The sequence below is a fragment of the Triturus cristatus genome, chromosome 2_1, assembly GCF_964204655.1.
Source record: "Triturus cristatus chromosome 2_1, aTriCri1.1, whole genome shotgun sequence".
Classification (NCBI taxonomy): domain Eukaryota; kingdom Metazoa; phylum Chordata; class Amphibia; order Caudata; family Salamandridae; genus Triturus; species Triturus cristatus.
In genome coordinates this window covers 128,356,574-128,382,007 of record NC_140581.1, presented here as the reverse complement: position 1 = coordinate 128,382,007, position 25,434 = coordinate 128,356,574, and the positions used below count along the sequence as shown (strand labels likewise).

The window sequence follows — 25,434 nt, the reverse complement described above, 5'->3', positions numbered from 1 at the left end:
GCCGGAGTGGCATGGTGGATTGCCACTCAAAGCATTCCTTCGAGAGATGCAGGGGGACCAAAACTGATTTCCCATGGTTTAGTCGCAGGCCAGAGGCCTGCTCAAAAGAATGCAGGGTCTGGAGACAATATGGCCCGGAGGAGGCTGGGTCAGCCAAGAAAATCAGGACATCGTCCGCGTATAATGCGATCTTGTCTGTTTCGATATTAGGCCACTCCCAGCCATGAATGCATTCCTCAACATGCACCAGAGAGGCCAAGGGCTCCATCGCCAGGGCGAATAATAACGGGGAGAGGGGGCAAACCTCCTCGTGCCCCAGGCAATGGGAAAGGCCTCCGATAGCACCCCGTTGGCCAGTACTCGTGCCCTCGGGTGGGCGTACAGGACACGGACCAGTGATCTAAAGTGAGGCCCGAACCCCATCTCGACCAACACATCCTGCAAATACGTCCAGTCGACAGTATCAAAGGCTTTTTCAAAGTCCACGGACAAGAGTGCTAAGTATGGAGTAAGCACATGCCGGTGGGCCAAAGCCAGCTGCTGCCTCCGGAGGCAGCGGCGGGTTCCCCGCTGAGGCATGAACCCACATTGGTCTGGATGGACCAGCAGGGTTAGGTAGGGTTTCAAACGTTGAGCCAGAATGGTGGTAAACAACTTAATTTCGGTGTTGAGGAGGGAGATGGGACGATAGTCCGCACATCTACGGGAAGGGGGCTGGGATTTCGGAAGAACCACAATGGTGGTGATGTCTTTTTCCTGCGGGAAGGAACCTTTCTCCACGGCTTCAATTAATAAGCTGGTCAAGTGGGGCGCCAGCGTGTCTCGGTATGCCGCGTAATACTCCTGGGGAAGGCCATTGGGGCCCGGGGTCTTACCCGAGGAGGTGAGAGTGATTGCTTCATCCATTTCTTTGCGTGAAATGGGGCGATCCAAGTCTTTCTGAGCTGCCATTTCTAGTTTAGGGAGACGCACCCCACCCCGTTCAAGGAGGGCAGAGAGTGACAGCTCGGGGGCCTGCGTTGTGTATAGTCTCCGGCAGTAAGCCGCCAAGGTATTAGCCATCGCCAGAGGAGTACGATGGACCGCTCCATCCTCGTCAGCCACCTCTGGGATAATACGATTCGCTCTGGGGTATGTGGCCAACCTGTGCAGGATCATGCCATTTTTATCCCCCCACCCGTAGATTCTCGCCACTGCAGACCTCCAAAGGAGCTTCACCACGTCTAGGGAGAGCTGTCTAATGTCATCCCGAAGGTGGGCAAGTTGCCGGGCTTGGGCAGCATCCTCTGATGTGGATAGGAGCTGTTCCAAGCGGAGCGCCTGCGCTTCCTTGGATGTTATCTCCTGTAAATGCGCCTGCCTCTGGATCTTTAGCTGCCCCTTAGCGATGCCCCTCATGTTTATATAGTGTCTTTTCTATACTTTTCCTTATTAAAGGATTAAAAAAAAAAAAAGATATATGTATGATGTTTTTTAACCTTTGTGGATGATATTTGGGAGTTTATGAGCAAGTGTCTCCCACCATCCGCGAACGACAGTATATTGGTCTACTGCTTGCTACTCTGACTCAGGCATGTGAATCTATGAAAGATACCCCAATACTGGATAAGAAAACAAGTTACTTACCTGTAACTACAGTTATCCAGTTTTGGTATCTTTCATAGATTCACATGCACCCACCCTCCTCCCCGAGGAGACAGTTCTCTGTATCTGGTATTTATCACTTGCGCTAGGAAAATCTGAGGAGAACTGCCTCTGCTGGGATGGTTCTAGAGGGTGCTGGCAGCTGATAGGTTAGAACCAAGTTTTGGTTCTTTTTACTATAATGATGTAGATAGGCTACTAGGATGTAGGCCTTAGGCCTTTGCTTTTAGCCTACTACTATTATTTACGTTTGGCACTACTTTTGTATTTACCGTGGGACTCCCGCCTCTGTGACGGGGAATGATTCAGGCATGTGAATCTATGAAAGATACCAATACTGGATAACTGTAGTTACAGGTAAGTAACTTGTTTTCTTTCATCCCATTTAAAACACATCCTTCCTCTTAGAGGATTCACTTGCCTCTCACACGTGTGATGCAAAACAGATGTCTTAGAGATTTACAAATGAGGGTACCATAATATTCCACTGCATAAATGCAACTTACCTAGTTTAGTTTCATCTCTTATTAGGCACGGACTAGTGTGTCCCTACACTAGCTAAATTAAGTAATGGGATTCAATGTTGTAACTTCCTCCCTTGGTATGTTCCAATCACCCCTCCCCCTTTCACCTCATTGGTACAGTCGTGGAATGTTAGTCTGGAGTCTCCCTTAGAATGTTGGTGAGAGACTGGTGATGCTGTAACTGACAAGCTGGAGATGCGTCTATGGTTTTAACTAATAAAGAAGTAAACCATTCTACTACCTGCGTGAATCATTACTACATTTTGGCGACGAGTTAAAAGGGATGCTGTGACAGGGAGGGCGGCGCATTTTCCCCTGTAGCCTATAAGCTTGCAGTTGATGATGGTGAAGACACTACGGCATCTGAAGTAAGAGGACTGGTCTCGACATCGGTGAAAAGCGGATTATCTGGCCATCAGCTGTGAGGCAGATCTATTCAGAAATAAGCATACTATGTGGGTGCCTAGTGGTTCGGTACATACGAACTGAAGATTGCTCACCAGGAAAGAAGAGTGACCAGACCCTAATTATAAGCGTATGTGGGGGACTTTCAGCTGGTACAACGGTGAGCCTATGGTGGACAATACTGATACGTAATGACGGTGGTACCCGTGTGAGCGCAAGGCTTGGTGCTAAGTGGACTCCTGTCACACCCTCTCTGTGAAGTAAAGTCACCCTGTAGCAGATCCGAGGGAGAGCGTGTTTACGCGACTTCAGTCGGCAAGTATTGGAGACGGCCGACGACAGGGTCAACTATTCAAATAAAGCACATATACATCCCAGGCGTATGAGAGCAAGTGCTTCGAGACTCAGCTGTTGGTGAAAGTCAAGGTTAGTGCTTCCGCAGAGGAAGAGTGCTCTTACCTCGTCAGGAAAGGCGTGCATATCTTGACCAGCGTGAGGCGGCTGCGATCCTTTGTGAGGCGTTCCCTGCCAGTTGTGGATTCGTCTGCGGCTGTTCCTCGTGAGGTGTTTCCTGTCAGAAGCGTACATCTCTACCTGCGTGAGGCGGCTGCGATCCTTGGCGAGGCGTTTCCTGGTAGCGGTGGAGTCGTCGGCGGCGGCTGTTCCCCGTGTGGTGTTTCCTGTCAGCGGCGCACATCCTTCCAAGAAGGAGGCGGCTACGAACATTTGTGAGGCGTTCCCTGGCAGCGGAGGAGGCGTCGTTCTTCGAGTAGCAGGCCAACCAGGAGACGGAGGTCGTGGTGATTCATCGGCGGGGAACACAGTCAAAGAAACAGGACTGTCAATTCTCTAAGGTTGAATGTCTCTTATTTTTTTTTCTCCTCAGCTAGGGACGAGTTGAGTAAGACTTCCGCCGATGTAAGCTGATAGTTCATTCTTTTGTTTTCCTTTAGCATAACTCTAGGAGTATAGTTTATATAATTTATTTAAAAAAATAATTATATGAGCGAGGTGCACTTCCTGAGTATACTTAAAAAAAAATTCATGACAGTTCAATAAGAAGGTATTGGGAGAGTTAAGTCTCACCTGGTGTTTAATACCACTGTCAGAGGCATTTTATTCATTAGGCCTTCATTGTGCATTTTGGGAGGCATGGCGGGAGCAGGAATGAGTCAGCCTCCTCCATTTTTGAATGAACTAGGTGAACCAGAAATCCCTTGGAAGAGATGGGAGGGAATTTTTAAATCATATTTAATTGCAATAGGAGGAGGAAACTTTTCAAATATACGTAAGCAGCATATTTTATTGCACAACGTGGGTATACAAGGGAGAAAAGTGTATGAGGATGTGACAGGGAGGTCGGCTGAGGATGATCCCTTGGAGGAAGAGGAAGGTGTGGATGTATATGAGTATACCTTGAGGAAGTTGGAGGCACACTTCAAAGTAAAAATAAATGTGGTCCTGGAGAGACACAAGTTTTTCAAGCGTAATCAAAAGAGAGAGGAGAAAGTGTCCTCATATGTGGCAGTGTTGAGGGGGATGGCGGCCACGTGTGAGTTTGGTGCACTCACTGACTCCCTTATAAGGGACCAATTGGTGAGATGCACAAATGACGAAAAGGTGCAAGAAGAGCTTCTCACTAGGAATCCAGATTTAGAGGAGGCCATTAACATAGCCAAAGGTTTAGAACACACTGCACAGTGTATGAGAGAGATGAAAATTGGTGGTGCAGTGAAAGACAAGGTGGAATGCAAGGAGGGAACCAACAGTGAGGCAGTATGTATAGTTAATGAGAAAAAAAAGGATGAGTCAAACAAGAAAACGAGTACTTTACAATGTTATAAATGTGGCAGTCACAACCATTTGGCGAATAATTGGAAGTGTCCCGCAAGAAGCATTGTTTGTAGAAAATGCAATAAGAAGGGGCATTATTCGAAAGTTTGTAATGTTTTTATGCCTAAAGTACACATGATTGAACAGCATGAGGAAGGAGAGGTCAGTGATAGGAACTTCATTTTTCAAATAGATGAGGAGGACTCGGAAAAAAACACAGGGTATCCTAAGTGTGAAATCAGGTTAGATGACGAATGTTTTGAAGTTTATGCGGATTCCTGTTCGCCTTTCACACTAGTGGATAGGAAAGTATTTGAGGAGAAATTTGCAAAACATAACATTAGGATAGAGAAAGCTGACATTGCCCCGTTGGGGTACAACAAAGTGCCCATACCCTTAGAAGGCATGGCAAGAATGAGGATTTCTTTCAAAGACAGACACACGGTGGGGAAGGTGTATATTTCAAAAGAGGGGTCATGCTTGTTGGGATGGAAGCATCAGAAGGAGCTTGGCATAAAGCTTGATCCCAATAACAGTGAGCAGGTCCTACTCATGGAAACCCCAGGGGCTGGTGCCACGCTAATTGAGGGTTACCCGGAGGTATTCAATGAGGAATTAGGATTACTTAAGAATTACATGCACAAAATTACACTAAAAGAGGGGGCAAAGCCAGTCATTCACAGAACAAGGTCAGTACCCTTATTGATGAGGGAACCATTAAAGTTGGAGCTAGAGAAGCTAGTGAGGCAAGGGGTGATACAAGAAATCGAGAGCTCAGCATGGTTGGCACCCATCGTGATCACGACTAAGGATGGGGGAAAGAGCATTAGGCTCTGTGTTGATTTGAGAGCGCTCAATGCAAACATTGAGGTCGACAGACACCCTTTACCAAGAATTAATGAGATGCTGAGCACCTTGCAGGGTGCAAAGGTGTTTAGTGTCCTCGACCTGTCGTCAGCATACTATCAGGTGAAATTACACCCTGAGTCACAACCGCTGACGGCATTCACTACCCCTTTTGGCAACTACAAGTTCTTAAGAATGCCTTTTGGACTAGCCTCGGCAGCCTCAGCCTTCCAGAGAGCCATGCAGCATGTTCTCAAAGATTGCAAAAAAACAATGTGCTTCCAAGATGACATACTAGTTTATGGCATGAGCGAAGAGGAACATAAGGTCAATGCAGAGAGGGTGTTGGAAAGGTTGAAAGAAGTAGGGTTTACCACTAAAGAGAGTAAGTGCAAGGTAGGGGTAACCTCTGTAGAGTATTTGGGGCACATAATCTCGGAAGAGGGAATCAAACCTAAACATATCCTAGTAGAGGCGGTGATGAAAGCACCCACACCCACTAGCAAGGAGGAAGTGCTGTCATTTCTGGGCCTGGCGGAGTACATGGCAAAGTTCATAAGGAATTTTGCTATGATGGCTCAACCCCTAAGGGATATGCTAAAGAAAAAATGTGATTTCACTTGGGGAAAAGAACAGGAAGAGGCAACAGAACATATAAAAGAAGCAATTTCCAAGGCACCATACATAGGCAATTTTGATGTCAATAAAGATACCATAATCACCACGGATGCCAGTAGCAAAGGAATTGGGGCAATGCTATCACAGAGTACGAAGGATGGTACAAATGTGGTTGCGTTTGCTTCAAGAACTCTGTCTGCAGCCGAGTCTAATTACTCCACGATAGAGAAAGAGGCTTTGGCTGTGTACTGGGCGATCCGACACTTCAATTTCTACGTGTGGGGCATGCCGTTCTCTGTGCACACGGACCACAAACCCTTAGTGGGGTTATTTGGAAAAAAAGAATTGGAAAATCTTACTCCCCGTATTGCTAAATGGATACTGGGCTTACAAAGCTTCAATTTTAAAGTGGGTTATCTTCCTGGTCACCAAAACAAGGTGGCAGATTTTCTGTCTAGAGCACCATTAGAGGATGGGGCGGAATCAGAGACAGGAGAAAAAAAAGTGTTGGAGATCAAGATACCTGCAGTGACTAGAGAAGTATGGGATGTGCATTCAGAACAGGATGCCAATCTGGTGGAAGTGAGAAGGAGGGTTACTGAAGGGTGGCCCAATAGGTGCAAGGATTTGGCGGAAGACATCCAACCGTACTGGAATGTACGCAATGACTTGTCTATAGAAGGGAAATTCGTTCTCAAGTCAGGGAAGATAGTACCCCCGGAGGGATTGAGATCAAAGATAATTGATCTCACCCATGAGGGGCACATGGGCAGGAGTATGTGTAAAGCACGCTTAAGAGCCGTCTACTGGTTCCCAGGGATGGATCAACTCATGGAGGACAAAGTGAAGGATTGCTATTCTTGCAGTGTCAGTGACAAAGCCAGAAGCATAAGACACACACCGCTTATACCGGTGGAAGTCCCCATGGTCCCGTGGGACAAACTAGGATTGGACATTACAGGGCCCATCAGGTCCGTTGGACCTCAGGACAGGTACCTATTAGTCCTAATTGACTATTACTCAAATTGGATAACGTGCAAGTTTGTGAATTCAATAAATACCAAGTCACTTATAGAGTTCATGAGTGAAATATTTTCGAGGGAAGGCATTCCCTCCACCTTGGTTACCGACAACGGGGTGCAGTTTGTGTCGGAGGAAATGAGGGAGTTCCTCAAAGACATGTCCATATCACATGTACGTACACCCCTATATTGTCCCAGAGCCAATGGGAAAGTGGAAAGGGCCAATAGGATGATGAAGGAGTGCATACAGCTGGCTAAAAAGTCTGGGTTAGCTGTTGAGCCAGCTATTAGGGATATGCTATGGGCATATCACACAACGCCCAATCTGTCAACGGGACAGTCACCTTTTGAACTATTGAGGGGAAGGAAGGCAGGCACAAAGTTGTCCCCAAACTGGTTGGGTCCGAAGGAGAGGGTATCGGTCAACTTGAGGGAATTCAAAGCCAGGACTGATACTCGGCAGAGGAAGTACCAGGAATGGTATAATAGGAGGTGGGGGACACAGGAGAAATCCCTCAGTCCAGGGCAAAGTGTGTACATCAGGAAACCCGAGATACAGGGTGGAAGTGGAGGCAAATACTACCCCCCGGGTAGGATAAGGGAGGTCAAAAGGAACGTGGTAATCATGGAGGATGGTAAGAAATGGAGTATGGACAGGGTGGCATCGAGCGACAATGGAGGTATTCACAAAGAGGATGACAGAGGTCAAGGACAAGGTGCTGGGGTGGTGAAGACTCAAATCAGGAGAGGGTACCGCCAAAGGTACACTCCATGCTGGCACAAGGATTTTAGTATGAGAGACCAAAGTCAAGCAGGATGTTCTTATACTTAGGCACTCCATTCTTAGAGTACCCAGTTATGGGTTCAGTTTTCGCCTACCTCTGTAGGCACCAACCTTTTCTTATTCTTTCCATTTATGGTCTGTTAGGGAAGGAAGATGTGTTGTAACTTCCTCCCTTGGTATGTTCCAATCACCCCTCCCCCTTTCACCTCATTGGTACAGTCGTGGAATGTTAGTCTGGAGTCTCCCTTAGAATGTTGGTGAGAGACTGGTGATGCTGTAACTGACAAGCTGGAGATGCGTCTATGGTTTTAACTAATAAAGAAGTAAACCATTCTACTACCTGCGTGAATCATTACTACATTCAACCTTGTAGATGGAGGGCTTTATACTGTTCCATACTTCAAACAGCCCCCACTTCTGCGCCCCTCCCACAAATTATAAATCACGTAATGAGTTACTACTTGGACATTTGGTGTCCTGCTCCATTTTGAATAATGCACGCTTCAATCTCTCTGCTCCACTGCTCTTTAGAGCTGTGGTTCTTAACCTGCGGTCCGAGGACCCCAGGGTTTCTGTGAGGCCTACTCAAGGGGTCCACAGATGTTTTACAAAATTAAATAATAATAAAATTAATACATTAAAATGAATAAAGTATATACAAAGAAAGAAGCAAAATGCACCATTTTAAAACTTTTATTAGATTTGATTGTGAATTAAAACAATATTGTAATATTTGAGCTTTATTTGGTGTATACTTATTTCTAAAAATTGTTATATTGTTTTGCGGCTCAATTCACAGAAATTGCTGAGGTCATGGGTTCCCGGATTACAATAATGATTCATTAGGGGTCCACAGAAATCAAGAGGTTAAGAGCCAATGCTTTAGAGAGTCCTGGGATCCTTGTGCCAAAAGGTGACACAGTGCCGTTGAAGTGGACTGAGGTGCACTAGTTTGTGGAGGGTCGAGTTGGTCTGGAAGAGTGAACACCTTAGCCTCAAGTACAAAAACACGTCTGTCCTTCACCATACTGGGTTTTAAATTGCAAAGGGTTTGGGAAGATTTTGTTTAAAAAAAGACAGGAAGAATATCACAATGTTGTGATGATGGCAGTAGGAACAAGCATTGGCATAGCCAATAGGTCTCGCATTTGGGACCTTATAAGTGTTTAGCCATGCAACAGTTGCTGTTGTTGCACCAAGGATATTCTGCTGCATAACTAAATACTTATAAGGTCCCAAAAGCGAGACCTATTGGCTATGCCAATGCTTGTCTTTTTTATATCCGTGTTCAAAAAGTGAAATACTTTGATTTGCGCTTGTGGAGGAAGGTGTGTTTCGCCATCAGATTTTTTTAAAACTTAAATATAACTTTAGAGCATTATGTTTTATGTAGAAAAAAATAAATTATATTTATTCTTCTGATGTTCATGTCTCAAGAAAACCTACTGCTCCATAACCTTGTCTTCCGCAATGTGTGTTTTTAATCTGTCTTTGAGTATCCTCAAAGGAGTTATCCATAAGACGCCAGGCATTCAGTCCGCAAAACTTTGACATTTTTAAGGTCCACTTTAATGTATGGCTCTAGGAAAAGGGTGGAATTATCTTTGGAAATGTTGCTAACAGGTGGTTGTTTTAGACATTGTTCCATTTAAAAGTTTTTTTTACAGTTTTATAATATCTACCCCTATACATAGATGTGAGTTGGGGCGGGAAGTGCTAGATGATATTTACCTCCATCAGCACAGTGTGAATTCAATAAAATACATCCTATTTGATAAATATGTGACAGATCTTAAATCCACTCCTCAAATCCATGCCAGCTTTCGTCTCACTACATGTCAAGAATGTTGGACTGCCACTGAGATCTCATCATAAGCAATAGGAAAAAAGAAAGAAAGACATTGAAAGAGTAATGGAAGGCAACGAGGGGGGAAAGAGAACAGAAGAAATGGGAAGAGGAAAGAAACGAGAGGAAAAAAGAAATGGAGAGGAGAAGGGGAGGAGAGGAAATAAGCTGTGCCTTGTGTTTGAGCACACAGTCACGGGTTCAAATCCCAGTACACTTAGCTTTTCATCCTTCTGAGGTCGAAAAAGCAACTGCCATTGAATGGAGTAGCAATAACCATCCATTATCTGTGGGGACCCTCCAGCAGATTCCCTCAATTCTACAAGTGTGCCTTTTATGTCAACATGACCAAGAGAGGATGAGGGGTTCAAAGAAAGGATGGTTTTCCAGGTGAACGAAGGACAGAAAGGGTGCAAGAACTAGGGAGGAATATGATGAAATAAAGAGGAAGAGAATGGTGAAAATGAAGGAAAGAACAGAGAAAAAAGAGAAAATAATGGTGAAATGGGTATAAGGAGAATGGAACACGGTATGGAATGCAGATATGGGTAGGTGGAAAAATGAGGATTTAAACTGATGAAATAGAGGAGATTCCACAAGACAGCAAAGGAGTACAGCCAATCGAAAGGATTAAAGCTGGTGAGATCGCTGGGCTAATGCACCTGCTGCAGTTGTGTGCGTGTGGCTGTGGCCTCTGCAGGCTAGAGTTTAATTGCCATCTTCACGCCACCACTCATCCTTCTAATGCCGAGGCCCCTGGCTCTTAGGCACCAATCCCTAGTTCCCCTTCTGATTCGCCCATTCACTCCTGGGGAGTGAAAGGGCGCGGGAAGAGTAATAAATCATCTAGCAAATGAAGAAGGGAATCAAAAGGAATGAAGAGAACCAGAGAAAGCAAATAGAGTGGAGACCTGTGAGAAAACAATGATTGAACCAAACAGCGAAAGGAAAAATTATAGAAAGAAAGCAGAGTATCTCTGTGGATTAAAGCACATGTTAGAGAAAACTGTCTTCAACTGCACACCGCAGGCTCAAAACCCAATAGAATAGACACCACCATCCATCTTTCTTAGCTTAAGGAAAAGAACGCCAGTCGTAGAGTAAAATCAACGTTATTTATAGCGCTGTGAAGCTGTGAGGCTTTGTCAGCTAGCACTACATACAACAAAGAGAACATTTACAGATGTTCATAATTGGAAGCACCTTTCTGCCCATTTCAGAGCCTGCCTCCACCCCTTTTGGTGCTATGCTGCCCTCAGCAGATACCTCCTGAGGATAGCTAAGTAGATTATGCACCTTATTCCGAGGTGTGTGTCTACATTTTACATGTCATAGGTTTGAATGCCAGCAGAGGAGACTTTGCTTTTCATCCTCCTGAGGCCGATATGAGTACCATTTCAAAGCAAGTGATAATTGGACACAGAAAGGTGCTCTTTGTAAAGTGCTTTGGGTAAAACACTCTACAATTTGGTATTATACGCCTTTGTTAATTAAAAATGGGCGAAGGATGGGGGGCGCTCGGTGGGCTTTAATGAGAGGCACTCTGGAACCATCAAAGAATTGAGTTTTGTAACACTACACGCTCACGTTTTTCGGCTTCTCTTTTCTACGAAAAAGGGGCGCCGGTAACAACCCCCAAAAGAAACAACACCACCCAAAAATATGGGGAATAAGAAGACATCCCTGCACTGGATTTTGCACATGCTGGAGCGTCTCCTACGGAGCAGAGGTAAGGGGGCCCGTGGAGCTGGACGCACCTCTCGCTGTTGTCTCTTAGTCTTCATGACTTCTGAAATATATCCCTTTGTGTGTGCAATACACACATGTATCTGTGTGAGGGTGTAACAATGAGCTCTCCTCGCATGGATGGGTTCTTAGTGCGATCTACCTGTATGCACAGAGCGCTACAAAGACACATTGCAGTGTGGTGTTTGGCAGTGAGGACATGTGTGTGTAAATCAAGGCGCAGGGATGATAGGGAGAGAGAGAGAGGCGCCACCGAGTCCTACAATGCCTGTCTGGCCATGGTGGACGGTGCGCAGGGATAGGATGTGTATACATGGATGGACAACAGAGTTGGGCACTTCTTTTTTTATAGCTTAAACGCAGCACATTTAGAGCTCGTCCGTGCATCTTTGAGGCTTTCTGAGACAAGCATTGGCCATGTGGCCGTAACATCAAAGCGGCCGCGGAAGTGAAAGTGATCGCGATCAAAACGCGGCGAGCGAAAAGCACGCACCCGTGCACATGCACTCAAGCTCTAGGCCGGCCACAGCAGCATTTTTTGAAGCCCTTACTAAACGTTTTGCCAGTCCAGCGCATGCGCTGGGTCAGGCGAGACCTATAAATGAGAAAGGATTGAGCTATCATCACCGGTGAAGGGCACGTAAATTCCTATTTTAAACATTCCATGCCTGATCCTCTGGCACTTAAGTATCAGTTTGGACCAAGAATAAGAAGGAGAGTTCTGTGCCATCTGCATGTGGGCTTTCAGTACTTGACAGGGAAACAGTGAAAAAGCTGTTTCTCTATGTTACATTCTGACAAAAAAGGGGGGATGGTTTTCTAACCCCGCTCCAGATGATGTTTGGGCCTGCATCTGCTGGCAAGTCTGCCTCTGTCTTCTTCCATTCTTTCTCAGTTCCCGAGAGTGCAGAAACTGAGACAGTCCTTGAATTAGAGGGAGCTGTTGAAGAGAGATAAACTGCGTAAAGAACTGTGTGTTTCTAACTCAGCCATGAAAAACTACAAAAAACGCAATGGAGCGCAGGTTGGATATAGTCCCATATTAGTCGAGCTGAAGGTTTTTTTCCTTCGCGCTGAGGGCCCTCCATGGGTGATTGCTGCTTGTTGTGAAAAGAGATGGGCTGGCGGTAGCTTGCATTGATTGTTGATGTGAGTAGCGCAGTTCCGGTGCAAATTGGCCTGCTGGAATTTGCGAAGAACCCAAACGCTTGATTTAAAGAGCCCATTAGCATCATCAAGGGTTCAGAGGCACCACTTGGGGGTCAGACACTTGCTGCAGCTGGGTCCAGGAGCAGTTTTGGGTTCCTTTTATATCCCTGAGGGATCCTTTTATATCCCTGAGGCTCAGATCAGGAGGACAGCAGACTAGCCCTTTGAGTCACTCTGGGGTCCTCGTTCAAGATGAAGTTGCAGGTCCAGTTCTTCCCAAGAGGTCAGAAGGCAGCAGGTGAGCATGGCAGGGCAGCAGTTTCATTACAGCAGCAATCCAGCAGAGGGCCAGTCCCTGTATCAGCACTAACGGTGGGCGCAGTGCTCTGCTCCGCCCGCGGAGTGTGCGTAGTGCTGCCTACTTCGCGCTTCACAAAGTAGGCGTAGCAGGCAGACTACGCACACACCACGGCGGAGCAGAGTTGCCCGCCACCCGCCTCCCACCCACCCTCATTTTAAAATTACTTACTACCTTAAAAGTAAAAGAAAATTACTTACCTGAGCTGCGGCGTCCCGAGGCTCCATCTTCCTGCTTCCTCGCTAACTTCTCCCTCACAAATTTCTCGGGAGAAATGCTCATGCGCGGCTGCCCGAGCATGCACATTTGTGAGGAAGAAGTTAGCGAGGAAGCAGTAAGATGGAGCCCGGGGACGCCGCAGCTCAGGTAAGTAATTTTCTTTACTTTTAAGGTTGTAAGTAATTTTAAATTGAGGGCAAGAGGGAGGCGGGTGGCGCGTAGTGGGGCTACGCGGAGTGTGCGGGTGCGCGTAGATTTGGCCCCACTCCGTGATGCTCCACATAGCCCCACTATGCCCACTACGCCCAGGGTTAATCAGCACAGTAGTCTTTCCTGGCAGAGTATCCACATGTCCAGAAGTGCACTCAGGAGTTGATATCTAGGGTCCTCTTCTTATACCCTGGTGCCCTGGTTCTGGAATGTGGGAGAAGCTTCTAGACAGTGGCTTTGAAGTGCATGGAATTCCCTGCCTCCCCTGTCTGACTCCAAGCTGGCTGAAGCGACAAGTCAGGGTAGTTAGACCCTTTGTGTGAAGGCTGAACACAGGCTATTAGTTGTAAGTGGGGCTGTGCTCAGCTTCACCACCATCCTGTCAGCAGATGGCCCACCCAGGCACATCTAATCCCTCTATTGTGTGACTGTCAGGGAGGATTTCACAAACTTTATTTCGATTCATACATAGAATCATAAAAGTATAAACAGATTTAAAAAATTACATACATTTTTTTTTTTAAACATTCGTAGTACTTATTATATATCCATATTAAAATTTGCAATACATTTAGACTAAAAGGGTCACATATATGAGCATATTATAAAGTGCTTGTGTGTTCCATTTAGATACAAATCCACATAGTAGTCTATTACAGAAGGTTTCCAATAATAATACTGTTCAATATCGATTTCTAATGTTGAGTGCCAATCTAATAAAACTAAGCACAGCGCTACATATAGCTGGAGTTGACAAGGACAATAAATACTCATAACCCTCTTTATAATAACGGGATCCAAAAGTTAACAAAACAGGCTTGATGAACCGGTTTCTTGGATCTTTATACAAAGCACAAAACAGAATGAGGTGCACAGTGCTTTGTAAAAACCTTATCATTACAAGGGCAAGGAGGTAGTCTCTCACACCACCCCCCTTGTTTTGGAAAAGCAAATAAGAAAATGCAGAGAGCTAAGACGAAACCTTGTCAGATAAAAACACCATTGAGTATGCAAGATATTCGATAGGTAAAACTGCTGCTGCAGCTTACCCCTATTATATAGTGCATGCTCACTATTTCTTAACATACCTAACCTGGTACAATAAGCGTTTTTAATCATTAACTTAGACTCCTTGCCAACCATTTCGGGATTTTGAAATATATGTCCCAACCCAATCTTGTAGAGGGTTTCCCTTACATATAGCAGCCATGGGATCTCCATAGAATAATCAAGCTTAAGGCAGTCTTGTAAGATTTCCTTTGTAAGCTTCAATTCTTCAGACCGCCAAACCTTGCTCCATAGCAACAAAGGAGAGACATGAATAATGTCACTCACAAAATCAATACCCACCTCAGTATGGCAGAAACTATTTGAGGTACCAGATGGGACAGATAAAAGGCGCTTTATAAATTTATTTTCCATAACTTGGCTCTTGTCACAATTTTGTATCCCCCACACTCCTGCACCATATATAGCAACTGGGAGGCATTTTGCTTTATATAGAGTTTTTAGTTCTGCAATCGGCTTTTGACCCAATTTACTGGAAAAACGGAAAAGGGCCTCTATAGATTGTGTAGCCTTTTGAGCGCGAGCTGATATTAGAGGGTCCCAACTCAACGTTTTGTTAAATAAATTCCCCAGATAATTAAAATTGTCGACCTTCGCAATAATTGAGTCTTTCACCATAAACCTGCGAGATTTTACCCCTTTGGGACCACAGGCCATGGCAAAAGAGTTGACCCTGAGATCTAATCCTTCCATGAAATTATCAAAGGCATTCAGACAAGTTTGCATGCTGTTGTCAGTGAGGGTCATTAGCACCGTGTCATCTGCATAAGATAACATCGTTATCCGTTTACCATTTACCTGGGGGAAGTCTGCACCGCTATCCAACAGAAAACTTTCTAGACCATTGGTGTACACCAAGAATAGAAAAGGAGCCAGGATACATCCCTGGCGAACACCCTCAGTAGATGGGATGGGTTTTGTCTTCTCACCACCTGGTCCAAATCAAACCCTCACTGTTGTAGCGGCATGCAGCCTGCGGAGCAGGATGACCAACGGTTCTTCAAACCCCATGGTCTCCATCATTTGCCACAACTTGCCTCTGCATACAGTGTCAAAGGCACTGGATAAGTCCATGAAGGCCAGATGAATACAACTATGCTTGGCCCTCATGTACTTACCCATAATTAAAGCCAAATTAAGACACTGCTCTGTGGTTCCTTTGCCTCTCCTAAACCCATACTGGGAATCCACGATAATACCTGATGACTCAGCCCATGTTTTCAGGTGTGCCAGTATCACTCTTCCCATCAACTTGCAAGACGCATCTATTAATGATATCGGTCTGTAGCAACGCGGATCACCCTTGTCCCCCTTTTTAAAGATCGGTACCACTACCGCCTCTTGCCAAGAAGTTGGAATACGACCTACCACAATTGCTCTAAATACATTTAATAAAAGTGGTGCCCACACCTCAACGTTGTGTTTAACAAGATCTAAAGGGACTGCATCAGGCCCTGGGGCCTTTAGTATGGTGCCCTTCCTTAAAGCAGCCTCTACCTCTGAAAGAGTGAGTGAAAGGCTAAGCGTTTGGGCTGACTCCAAATGGAGATCGCCAACCCCCTCATTAGGAGTTGACAACGTCACCTCATTTGGATTAAAAATTCTTCCATAATGTGCTTCCCAGGTATCCCCCGGTATATGCACTAGCATATTGCCCTTTTCTTCACTCTTTAGAAATGGGCGGTTTATTACCTCCCAAAATAGCCTGCTATCCCTCAATTCTGATGCTTTTCCTAAGTCTTCCCATGCTTTTGTCCTTAAATCTGATTTTCGCCTATTGATGACATCTCTGTACATTTTCCTAGAATTTTTAACCAGCTCCCTATCCCGTGGTACTTGATATAGGGCCTTCGTTAATCTTGATTGTGCTGCGGAACATTCAGCATCAAACCATTTGCATCCAATTTTTTTTTCCCCCCCACGGTTTTTATGAGGTGGGATGCCACATTGCCTAGGAGAGCCTCAAAGTTCTTAATTATTAAGTCTGGCTCAGTGGTGGGGGTTAAGAAAGCATCTATCCCTACCTTATTTGTCTTAAAAATCTCCACCTCCAATTGCCTAGCATCTACCTTATCCCACTTCAAGGTGACCCCTTGATTCTGGCTGTATTTTATTGGCTGTTCCGGGGTATGAACTCTCACAAGAACAGGGTTCAAACTTAAAATTAAGGGGTTATGGTCGCTAGCAGGGTTCACTTCAATCTCAAAATCATTAACAAGATGAGTATACCTGCTAGAGACCATGGCGAAATCAATTATGCTCATTTGGCCCCTTGTACCTTGAAAGGTGGGTATACCCGATGGTCTAGAGAAACTAGGCATATCCTGGACACAAAGTTCGTTAAACGTAATGATATTATTCAAAGCATCCCCTTGCTTTGAGTGCTTAAAATGTGCCAAAGACTGATCACCTAAGTCTACCAAACCACAGACTCTAGTCCCGCTAAACTTGCACAAAGCACAATTAAAATCACCTATCCACATAACACAAAGGGGAAATACGATGTTAGTCACTTTAACAATCTCATCCTGTAATTTTTCAATAACCGATGTAGCATGGGCATCAAATATATTGTAGTACCAATTTATTAAAAGCAAGGGTACTGGAAATAAGTCCTTGATCATAAGCATTTGGTACCAGGGAGATTCCACCAATGAGACCGTTTTTGTCATATTATACTTCACAGAAATAGCTGTCATGAGACCACCCTTAGCTCTTCCAGCATGTGAGGGCTCAGCATGAACATTAAACATTTGATATCCGTCCAAGCTATGGTCCACTCTACTCCAGGTTTCTTGGAGGCAGATTATATTAAAGGATTCGATGAATTTTAGCCATACCGGGTCCTCCAGCCTCCGAGAAAAAACAGCTATGTTCCATGAGATCAAACGGAAAGGGCAACCCTCAGCCAGACTGTCTTCTTTCTCCAGGAATATTGTTACTTTTGGCTGTGTCACATCACTCTCACCCTGAATTATTCCTACAGGATTAATTACTGCATCAGGAGGTGCCAATTTTAACTGACTGGTGTTGTCTCTCCCACTCTGATTTACTGCAATGTAAGTATTTTCTATGGCCAAAGGTGCCGTTGCTATTTGTTCTACCTCTCCTCTCCCTCCCTTGTACGCCACTATGGGGACAATCAACGGATTGGAAGATGGACTTGTATTGCTAACCGTCTCTACCCAAAAGCCAACTGCTTCATCTGAGTTTTTCCTCCTGGGGCTAACAGCCATATCCCTAGCCGTATCTTCATCCCTCATTATTAGAGATACAATCGTTCCGGAGTCAATCCACCCCCTCCAGTCCCATGAGTGGGTCGAACCTATTTCTTAGTGGTAGATACTGTGCTACCCAATCCAATCTGTTGTTACCAAAAGGTCTGCCCCTACCAGAGTTCTGTGACAAACGTGCCAAACCAGGATTCACATAAGGGTAGAAATAATGTAGGCCTATTGATTGGATATCACCTGATCGGCCAAACCTTGGTTCCCTAAATATATAGTCTACAGCCCAAGGATCTCTAAGGTTAATAATTAAATAATCTCCCTCGAGATCCTTAGTACTATGGCCTAACCAAGTAACTCTCCGCACACCTAAGATCTCCGTATTAGAGCCCAGGGGTAATCTCCTATTCTTACTGAGCCAGAAAATGACTTTATTCTTAAATTCCCTATCTGATTCGTGGGATTCTGGACTAAGTTCTGGTACCCCTGTTAGGATAATAGTGAAAGGCATAGATTCCGGGGGGAGATTTACACATGGGAGCCTCTTTCTTGGCACTTCTCTGCCCTGGGGTGCATCACTCAAAGACTGTCTGCCCACTTGTTTTGGATTAGAAGCCTGATTAGAGGCAACCACCATGACTACCTCAGTGCCTTGAGCTTTTCTAATTGCTACACCTCTTTCCCCTGTGGCTGGTTGAGTATTCTGAACTACAGCAGTTACATTTGTCACAGAATGAGCAGCTTTAGCAGTCTTAGCATTTCCTGAGGTTACAATAGGAGGGACTCTAACATCATTATTTTTTATACTTGTAATGAGCGCGTCAAGTTTTGACGTGTTCCCTTTAGCCATTAACTCTAACTGGTCTAATTTTTCTTTGATTAGTTTCATTCGATTGATCAGGGGCAATATTAATGACCTTACTAGTGTTTCCATTTTGACAAGAAGATCGTCTTTGGGATTCTTTTGGTTCAGAGGTAGAACAGTGTTAGTTGGAACACCATTTGGGATTGGAGACTGGACTACAACCCGTGGGGAATCGAGTTTTGGGTTTTTGTCAGTCTCATGCCACTACCCTTCCTATGACCTCCCCCTCTCTTCTTTCCTATTTGTGGCTTTGTAAATATAAATCTCTTTTGGATAGGATGTGATATTGTGTGCATCTGTGAGTTTAGATAACCAAGGAATAACTTAGCTTTTATGTAGCAGAGTTATAAGGCCAACAAAGATAAGGTCAGCAAAAGGAGAGGAGGTGAGGGAAAAAGTTTGAGGCCATCCTGAGGTTGACAGGTCTAACATTCATCGAAAAGGTATCAGAGCCTTAATCCATAAAAACATCTGGGAGAGGAAAATCCCAGTTGGAGGAGAGTTTCAATGCTACTTGTGTCTCCTCCTTTCTTTAACAAACACAAACTAGTCTACTGTACTCCACCAAGACACATATGTTACATCAGATTTACTTCCTCTGGATATTTCGAAGGTATGAGCAGAGTATGGAAAATCCAAAGCCTCTAAAATATATTTTAAACAAGTGACTTTGTTAATATAGTGATCTGAATTAAATGGCATCCTCTGCTTATTTGAAGCTTGCGGTGGTGCCTCGGCTCACCCTGGATGACCAACCGATTGGTTTGCTGGTCATTTGTTTCCATGATGATCCCTCTCTATATGGAGACAAGCACAAGCACTATTCATGCCTCATCACGTTACACTTTAGAACTTGAGCAGAAAGTCCCTTTTCCTATTCCCTCTAGTGTACATTGATTTATATCTTGACAAACTTTTCTTTCTCCGAATTTATCTGAGAACCTATCTCTCCTTTGCTGCCTTGCAATACCTTTTTTACACATCTGGTCTTTCATGTGAGAGAATAACGCAGTCTCGTGTCTTAGGGCCTTATTTATAGTTTGGTGGATGGCTTACTCTGCCACAAATGTGACACGGTGACGAGTCTGCCATATTTCAAGTGCCATTGTATATAATGCAATTGTCATATTTGTGACAGAGTAACCTGTCTGCCGAAATCGTTTTTCTGGAACCAACACAGTGAGCTCATGCATTACCCATTTTTAGACCAGGCCATCACAAGGAGGGGAGCAGCCATACTATTTGCACCAAGCCCCACTCTTTTCAGGTTCCCGCATTGCCTCTGCTAAATCTATGTAAATATCACCAAAAAAGCATTTGTTATATACTCTTGCGGAAAACCTTAGCAGCCGTTAGCTTGCAACACAAAACTAGAGAAGGGCCCTGCATCCGTTTTGTGACCTTAGCACCACAGTAGTGTTTGACAAGCCTGGTCTGATCAGCTTTTTGCTGGTATTAGTGCAGGTGCTATATGCAGGAGACATTGGAGGGTCTCCTGGAGACCTGCACTGGTGGTGGAATATTCTGTGGGCAGAGAGCCACAGAGACCCCTTGTGATAGCCAAGCCCGGGTGGCGAACTCCGCTCCACCAGCTTAGTTTGCGGAGTTTTGCCAACTATGCGCTGCGTTGAAAATGCGGAGTTCAGGCAAACCTCTGAATCCGCAGCAGAGCGGAGTCAGTCCCTGCCCACACCCAAAAAAAATACTTACCTGCTCTGGCGTCTTCGGGCTGCCCTCCTCCTCGCCATGGTTTCTCTTCCAGGAAACAGCCATCACACTGCATGCGTTACAACGCATGTGATTACAACGCGGTCGTTACAGCACCCGCATTGTTACACTGCAGTACCATTACAACACAAGTCGTTACAAGAACTTGCTCTAGGGGGCGCTCTAAACTAAGGAATAGTATAATTTACTATTCCAACACCTTCCGTACTGTTAATAAACATAGAAAAGGCTTATACGAATTACTTATGACTACTAACGGAGCACTCTCCTTTGCGATACTTGAACCTCGTTACTCTCGAGATGGTCTCTGAAAACTTTTAACCGATAGTTCTAATCAGTTATATATCTGTTATTGCTGAACTTTGGATCAACACGAGTGATTTCAGACATAAACTATACGAAATTGAGTATAGTCCTTACTTATGTGTGACGCATTGCCTTTATTATATCAGATTTGCCCTGAGGAAGCCGTTGGGTTATTAACCCAAGACGAAACACGTGTTGGCTGCTACCTTTGTATTTACCTGGTATTGTGAACCGTCATGCAATGAGACTTTGGGAGACAAGAAAATAAAGAAGACTGTTCTTTTGAGTATATGGACTGAATTTTCTCCTGAAACTTTGAAATTATTGATCTGGATACGTATTTGTTTGTGCTCGGGAACGATATTTTGCTTGCACCTTCCGTACTGTTGCACACACTGGAGTTGAATTAGTAAATTATACTAATTCTAAGTGCAGCGCGCTCACTAGAGCAAGTCGTTGTAACGACTTGCATTGTAATGGTACTGCGATGTAACAACGCGGTCGTTGTAACAACCACGTTGTAATCGCATGCGTTGTAAACGCATGCGATGTAAATGGCTACATTATCTCCTCCGCGCCGTCCTCATCCTCGCGGGTCGCAACCCCAGCTGATCCTCTCCCTAACCAAAGAGCCCCACACCGCCAAATTCAACCTCCACGAAGGAATGAAGGCCGTCGCCGACTGGATGAGGAACAGCCGACTGAAGCTGAACTCGTACAATACGGAGGTCCTCATCCTCGGATCCACCCCCTCTGCCTGGTACGACTCCTGGTGGCCGACTGCACTAGGAACAGCCACAACACCCACCGACCATGCACGCAACCTAGGGGTCATCCTCGACTCCACCCTCTCCATGACGAAGCAGGTCAACATCGTCTCTTCCTCCTGCTTCAACACCCTCCGCAGGATCTACAAGTGGATCCCCACCGAAACAAGAAGGACGGTCACTCAGGCCCTCGTCAGCAGCAGACTGGACTACGCAAACACCCTCTACGCAGGAGCCTCGGCCAAACTCGGCCAAACTCCTGAAACGGCTCCAACGCATCCAGAACGCCTCCGCACGCCTGATCCTCGACATCCCTCGCTGCAGCCACATTACACCCCACCTGAGAGACCTGCACTGGCTCCCTGTCAACAAGAGGATAACCTTCAAGCTCCTCACCCACGCATACAAGGCACTCCACAACACCGGACCAGCGTACCTCAACAGCCGACTCAGCTTCTACACCCCCACCCACCAGCTCCGCTCCACAGACCGCGCCCTCGCCACTGTTCCCCGCATCCGAAGAATGAACGCCGCCGGCAGATCATTCTCCAGTCCCACCTCACCGCCAAGATATGGAACACCCTCCCCATCTACCTACGGCAGACCCAAGACCTTCTGACCTTCAGAAGACTTCTCAAAACCTGGCTCTTCGAACAGTAGCAGCACTCACCCCCCACCCCTAGCGCCTTGAGACCCTCACGGGTATGTAGTGCGCTTTACAAATGCTATGATTGATTGATTGATTGATTGAAACCTGTACATTGTACGTCTTGCGTGGACTGCACATGTGTGCACCCAGTCCATGCAAGACGTACAACGTAGGGGTTTGCGACCGGCAAGGACGAGGACTGCGCGAAGGACAGTGGTGAGGAGGAAGGTAGCCCAGAGACGCCAGAGCAGGTAAGTGGTTTTTTTTCAATGTTTTTTTATTGGGAGGGTGGAGTTCCACAGAGTTTTTTTTCACTCCGTGGAACTCCGGGTTAATGATGGCGCGACACCACACTGGTCCCTCAGCGGATGCTTGTTGTTGTTGGGCCTTTTAACCTCCAGTGGTAATAGGAAGGGATTACTTTAGTCCTCAGTATGAGTGCTTTGAAAATTTGATGGGCTGATAACAGGAGTTGCTGGTACCATCTCCGTGGCAAATCTGTGGATCAGGGTTTTTTTACCTGGGGGCTTTGCCTACTGAAAGTGGTCTTGGTAAAGACCACTGCTCTCCTGTGCAGGTGTACCTTTCATCCACCAGGCAGAGAGGGAGCACTCTAATGGCCTCATTACCAGTGCCAAGGTTTTTGTAACGATATATCCAGGGTCATTGGAATTATCCGATTGTAGGGTCACTGCAATTTTCACATTATTGTAGATTTGTCACGTAATCTATCATCTGCTGCATAATCTGCATATTTTAGCAACAACAACAAAAATTCCAGCAGATATGGTTTGATAGTTAGTAGAAGCTAAACGACATGTGCTGCCGCACAGTGAAAGGCCCTTTGCAAAGGTTGACTGGTCACCTTTCTGTAGCTTTTTGCTATATTTTGATGTTACACTGGAACTACTGAGGTGCAACCAATGGTAAAACAGTGTTAACAAGCTTTAAAACGACAACAAAAAGTAATACTATCACATAAAGTGCCACAGAATGCCTCATAATGTGCCTTTTGTTGCCGCATAATTGACTCACCCATGCTGCATAATTTAACCCTCCTCGGCCGCAAACTTCCAGTGACCCTGGGTATATGCCCCGAGTTACTGAAAATGGGGTTTCAGTACCTGAAGTGGGAGGAGTACCAGGGGATTAAAAAAAAGTAGCTTTAGGGTACCAGCAGATGTGAGGAATTTCGAAGGAAATTGGTAACTCCGAAACTGCTTCCCACAGTAATTCTATTTTTTGCGTAACGGGACCTCGTGTTTCATAATGTTATTTTTAAACAGCACTAACGTTATTATAATGTGATGACACTGGTTTCACAGCAATCCACGCCTCCCCTCGTAAACAGTGGTTTCTCCCAGTCTGACTCTGTTCCTTTCCTTCCGCCTGCGTCAGCAGTGAAGCTGCATTATCACAGGTGAACTTTGCGCACCTCTGTGCAACATTCCAGCTCACTTCTTGGCAATCATCCACGAGGCTGGTGACGTCCCCGGCAGCGCTCGCGAGCCTCCGTAGTTTCATCAGTCCCATCAAAGGCGTGCGGAGACATGATGGGACTGCTGGCCTCTGCCAGAGCGCAGGGTTGCCAGAACGCCCCACCTCGATACAGCACCAAGTATCCAGTGCTCGGCTTTCATGGCAGAACCCGATGCACAGTGGGAGTTGTAGTCTTTTGAACTAATCGGATTAGCGCGCAGTGAGTTGTGAAGGGAAAGCCCAGGGCTGGAAACATTGTATCCTGTTGACAGGAAACAATGTGGCATCACTGCTTCCACGTGGAGGAAACACGTGGATTTTGCCCACAGTAAAGTTTGACAACAATTCAAAATACATTTAAAAGGGATTCTCTACTCGACTCGCAGCACCTCTAGCCCTTAATGTTCCCCCTCGAGGCGCTGGATTGGATTGATTGCGCCGCTGCTGGGGTAATTTCGCACGTAGATTTGCATTACTTGGCAAGGGAGAAAATTAGATTTGCACTGTCTGACCAATGTAAACATGAGATTTTGATCTGTTAGTCTGTTCACGTGTGGGTGCAAATCTCAGTGCATTCTTTCAAATAGGGATTTGTTGGAGCAAAACTGCGCTAGAAATAAAATGCACCGGAAGCAGCACAGACTGCCCTCTCCTGTCCAGGAATTGTTAGTGCAACATTTCACGAACACCGATGCCCGGGACACAATACCGACAAGTGAGTGCACGATTGCGCCGGGCGATGCAATGCAGTTATTATGGGAAATGAGGTGCAAACCAGCACCGTACTATGTATATCATCTATTCATAGAAACCTTGTCCATGCACACACAAGAAGGCGCTTCCAAGAAGGTGTGAGATCAACTATCCAAGGAAATGTAATTCACATTTCAATAAGCCTTCGACTCACACACATTCTTAGTCTAACAAGTGAAAAAACCTCACTGACTAAATAAAACTAACCTGCTCATAAACATTGTGGTTTGCACACGTTCATTTCATTCACTTTTCGGCTGACAATCCCAGCATTTGACCTCATGCCTTTGTAGGTCAAACATTAATAATTACTCAGTGCATGCAACCTCACTGCGATAGGGCAGCAAACACAGTCATCACTGCTGAAAACACCACGCGACAGGCGGAAAAGGAAGCCCTTCCTTACCATCATGACAAAGGTGGACAGCATCTCGGCCATTGCCTCCCTGACCGTCTGGTTCTTGATTCGTAAACATTTCCTTACTCTTGCGCGCAGGGTACCTGATACCATCATTGCGCGGCGGAGGCTTGGGTTGCCTTGGAGAGTCGTCCGCTGCAGAGGAAGGAAGTTATACTTTGATACTTGCATATGACCGCTCTCACTGTCCCTGGTTAAAGGCTAACAACACGTGCTCTTACCTCAAGGCTCTTCTTGCCGCCGTCTTAACCTTCCAAGACCAACATTGTAGCAATCGTCTCAGACGTGGGCTGTTGCGTTGTTTCGTTGGCCGCTTGAATAGCTCCAAGGTCCACCGTAGAGCTGATCCTCATCAAAAGAGAGCGATAAACACGAAAGGGGGTGTGTTGTACAACTCCTCAGGCAAGTCTGATAGTGGAAAGGCAACTGTGTTGTGCTCCAAGTGAATATCATGGACTGGTTCTCTGTTCCCTGGAAACCACAAGCTAGCTCTTATCAATGTTTGCACTTTACGCTCATGGATGGCTTCACAGACCACAGGTCGGTCATGCGTTGGGGAGGACAGAAGCAGGACTGTTAAGCATAAATAGATCAGGGTGTGAGTATCAGAGGGTCCAAGTTGCTAGCATCTAGAGATGTGTACGGTAAATTCTAGAGGGACTGCGTGTGTTCGGGAAGTCATAATATGCGAGGATCCCAGTTGGATGAAACGCAGTGACTGTACCGTTGATGTTTATGCTAAGCAAGGTGTTTTGATAGGTGTGTTCAATTGGAGTCGCTGACAGCAGTGCCTCATGCGTAGATCATTGTTTGTTTCTTGTTAATGACCTGGCCACCAGCCTAGTTTGAATACGTTTATGTACTCCAGAGCCTCTCCCACAAGCAAAGCCTTTGATAGCCTGAAGGATTGGCTGGCGTCTCACCACACAATCCATACATTAAGATTACATTTGCACAATCTCAGTACGAT

The 25,434-nt window shown here is 45.6% G+C and overlaps 1 protein-coding gene across 1 annotated transcript in view; it reads right to left on the bottom strand.

The window, feature by feature from the left end:
- The window catches only part of LOC146863876 (aquaporin-7-like), a 134,946-nt gene extending 110,000 nt beyond the window's left edge, over window positions 1–24,946 (bottom strand). Inside the window, exons 1-2 of the mRNA XM_085628906.1 lie at window positions 24,686–24,946; window positions 24,453–24,599 (exon numbers count right to left, since the gene is read on the bottom strand). Of these exons, the coding sequence (XP_085485032.1) occupies window positions 24,453–24,560 (108 nt within the window). The 5' untranslated portion in view covers window positions 24,561–24,599; window positions 24,686–24,946. The remainder of the gene's footprint in view (window positions 1–24,452; window positions 24,600–24,685) is intronic.
- Window positions 24,947–25,434: the final 488 nt, after the last annotated feature.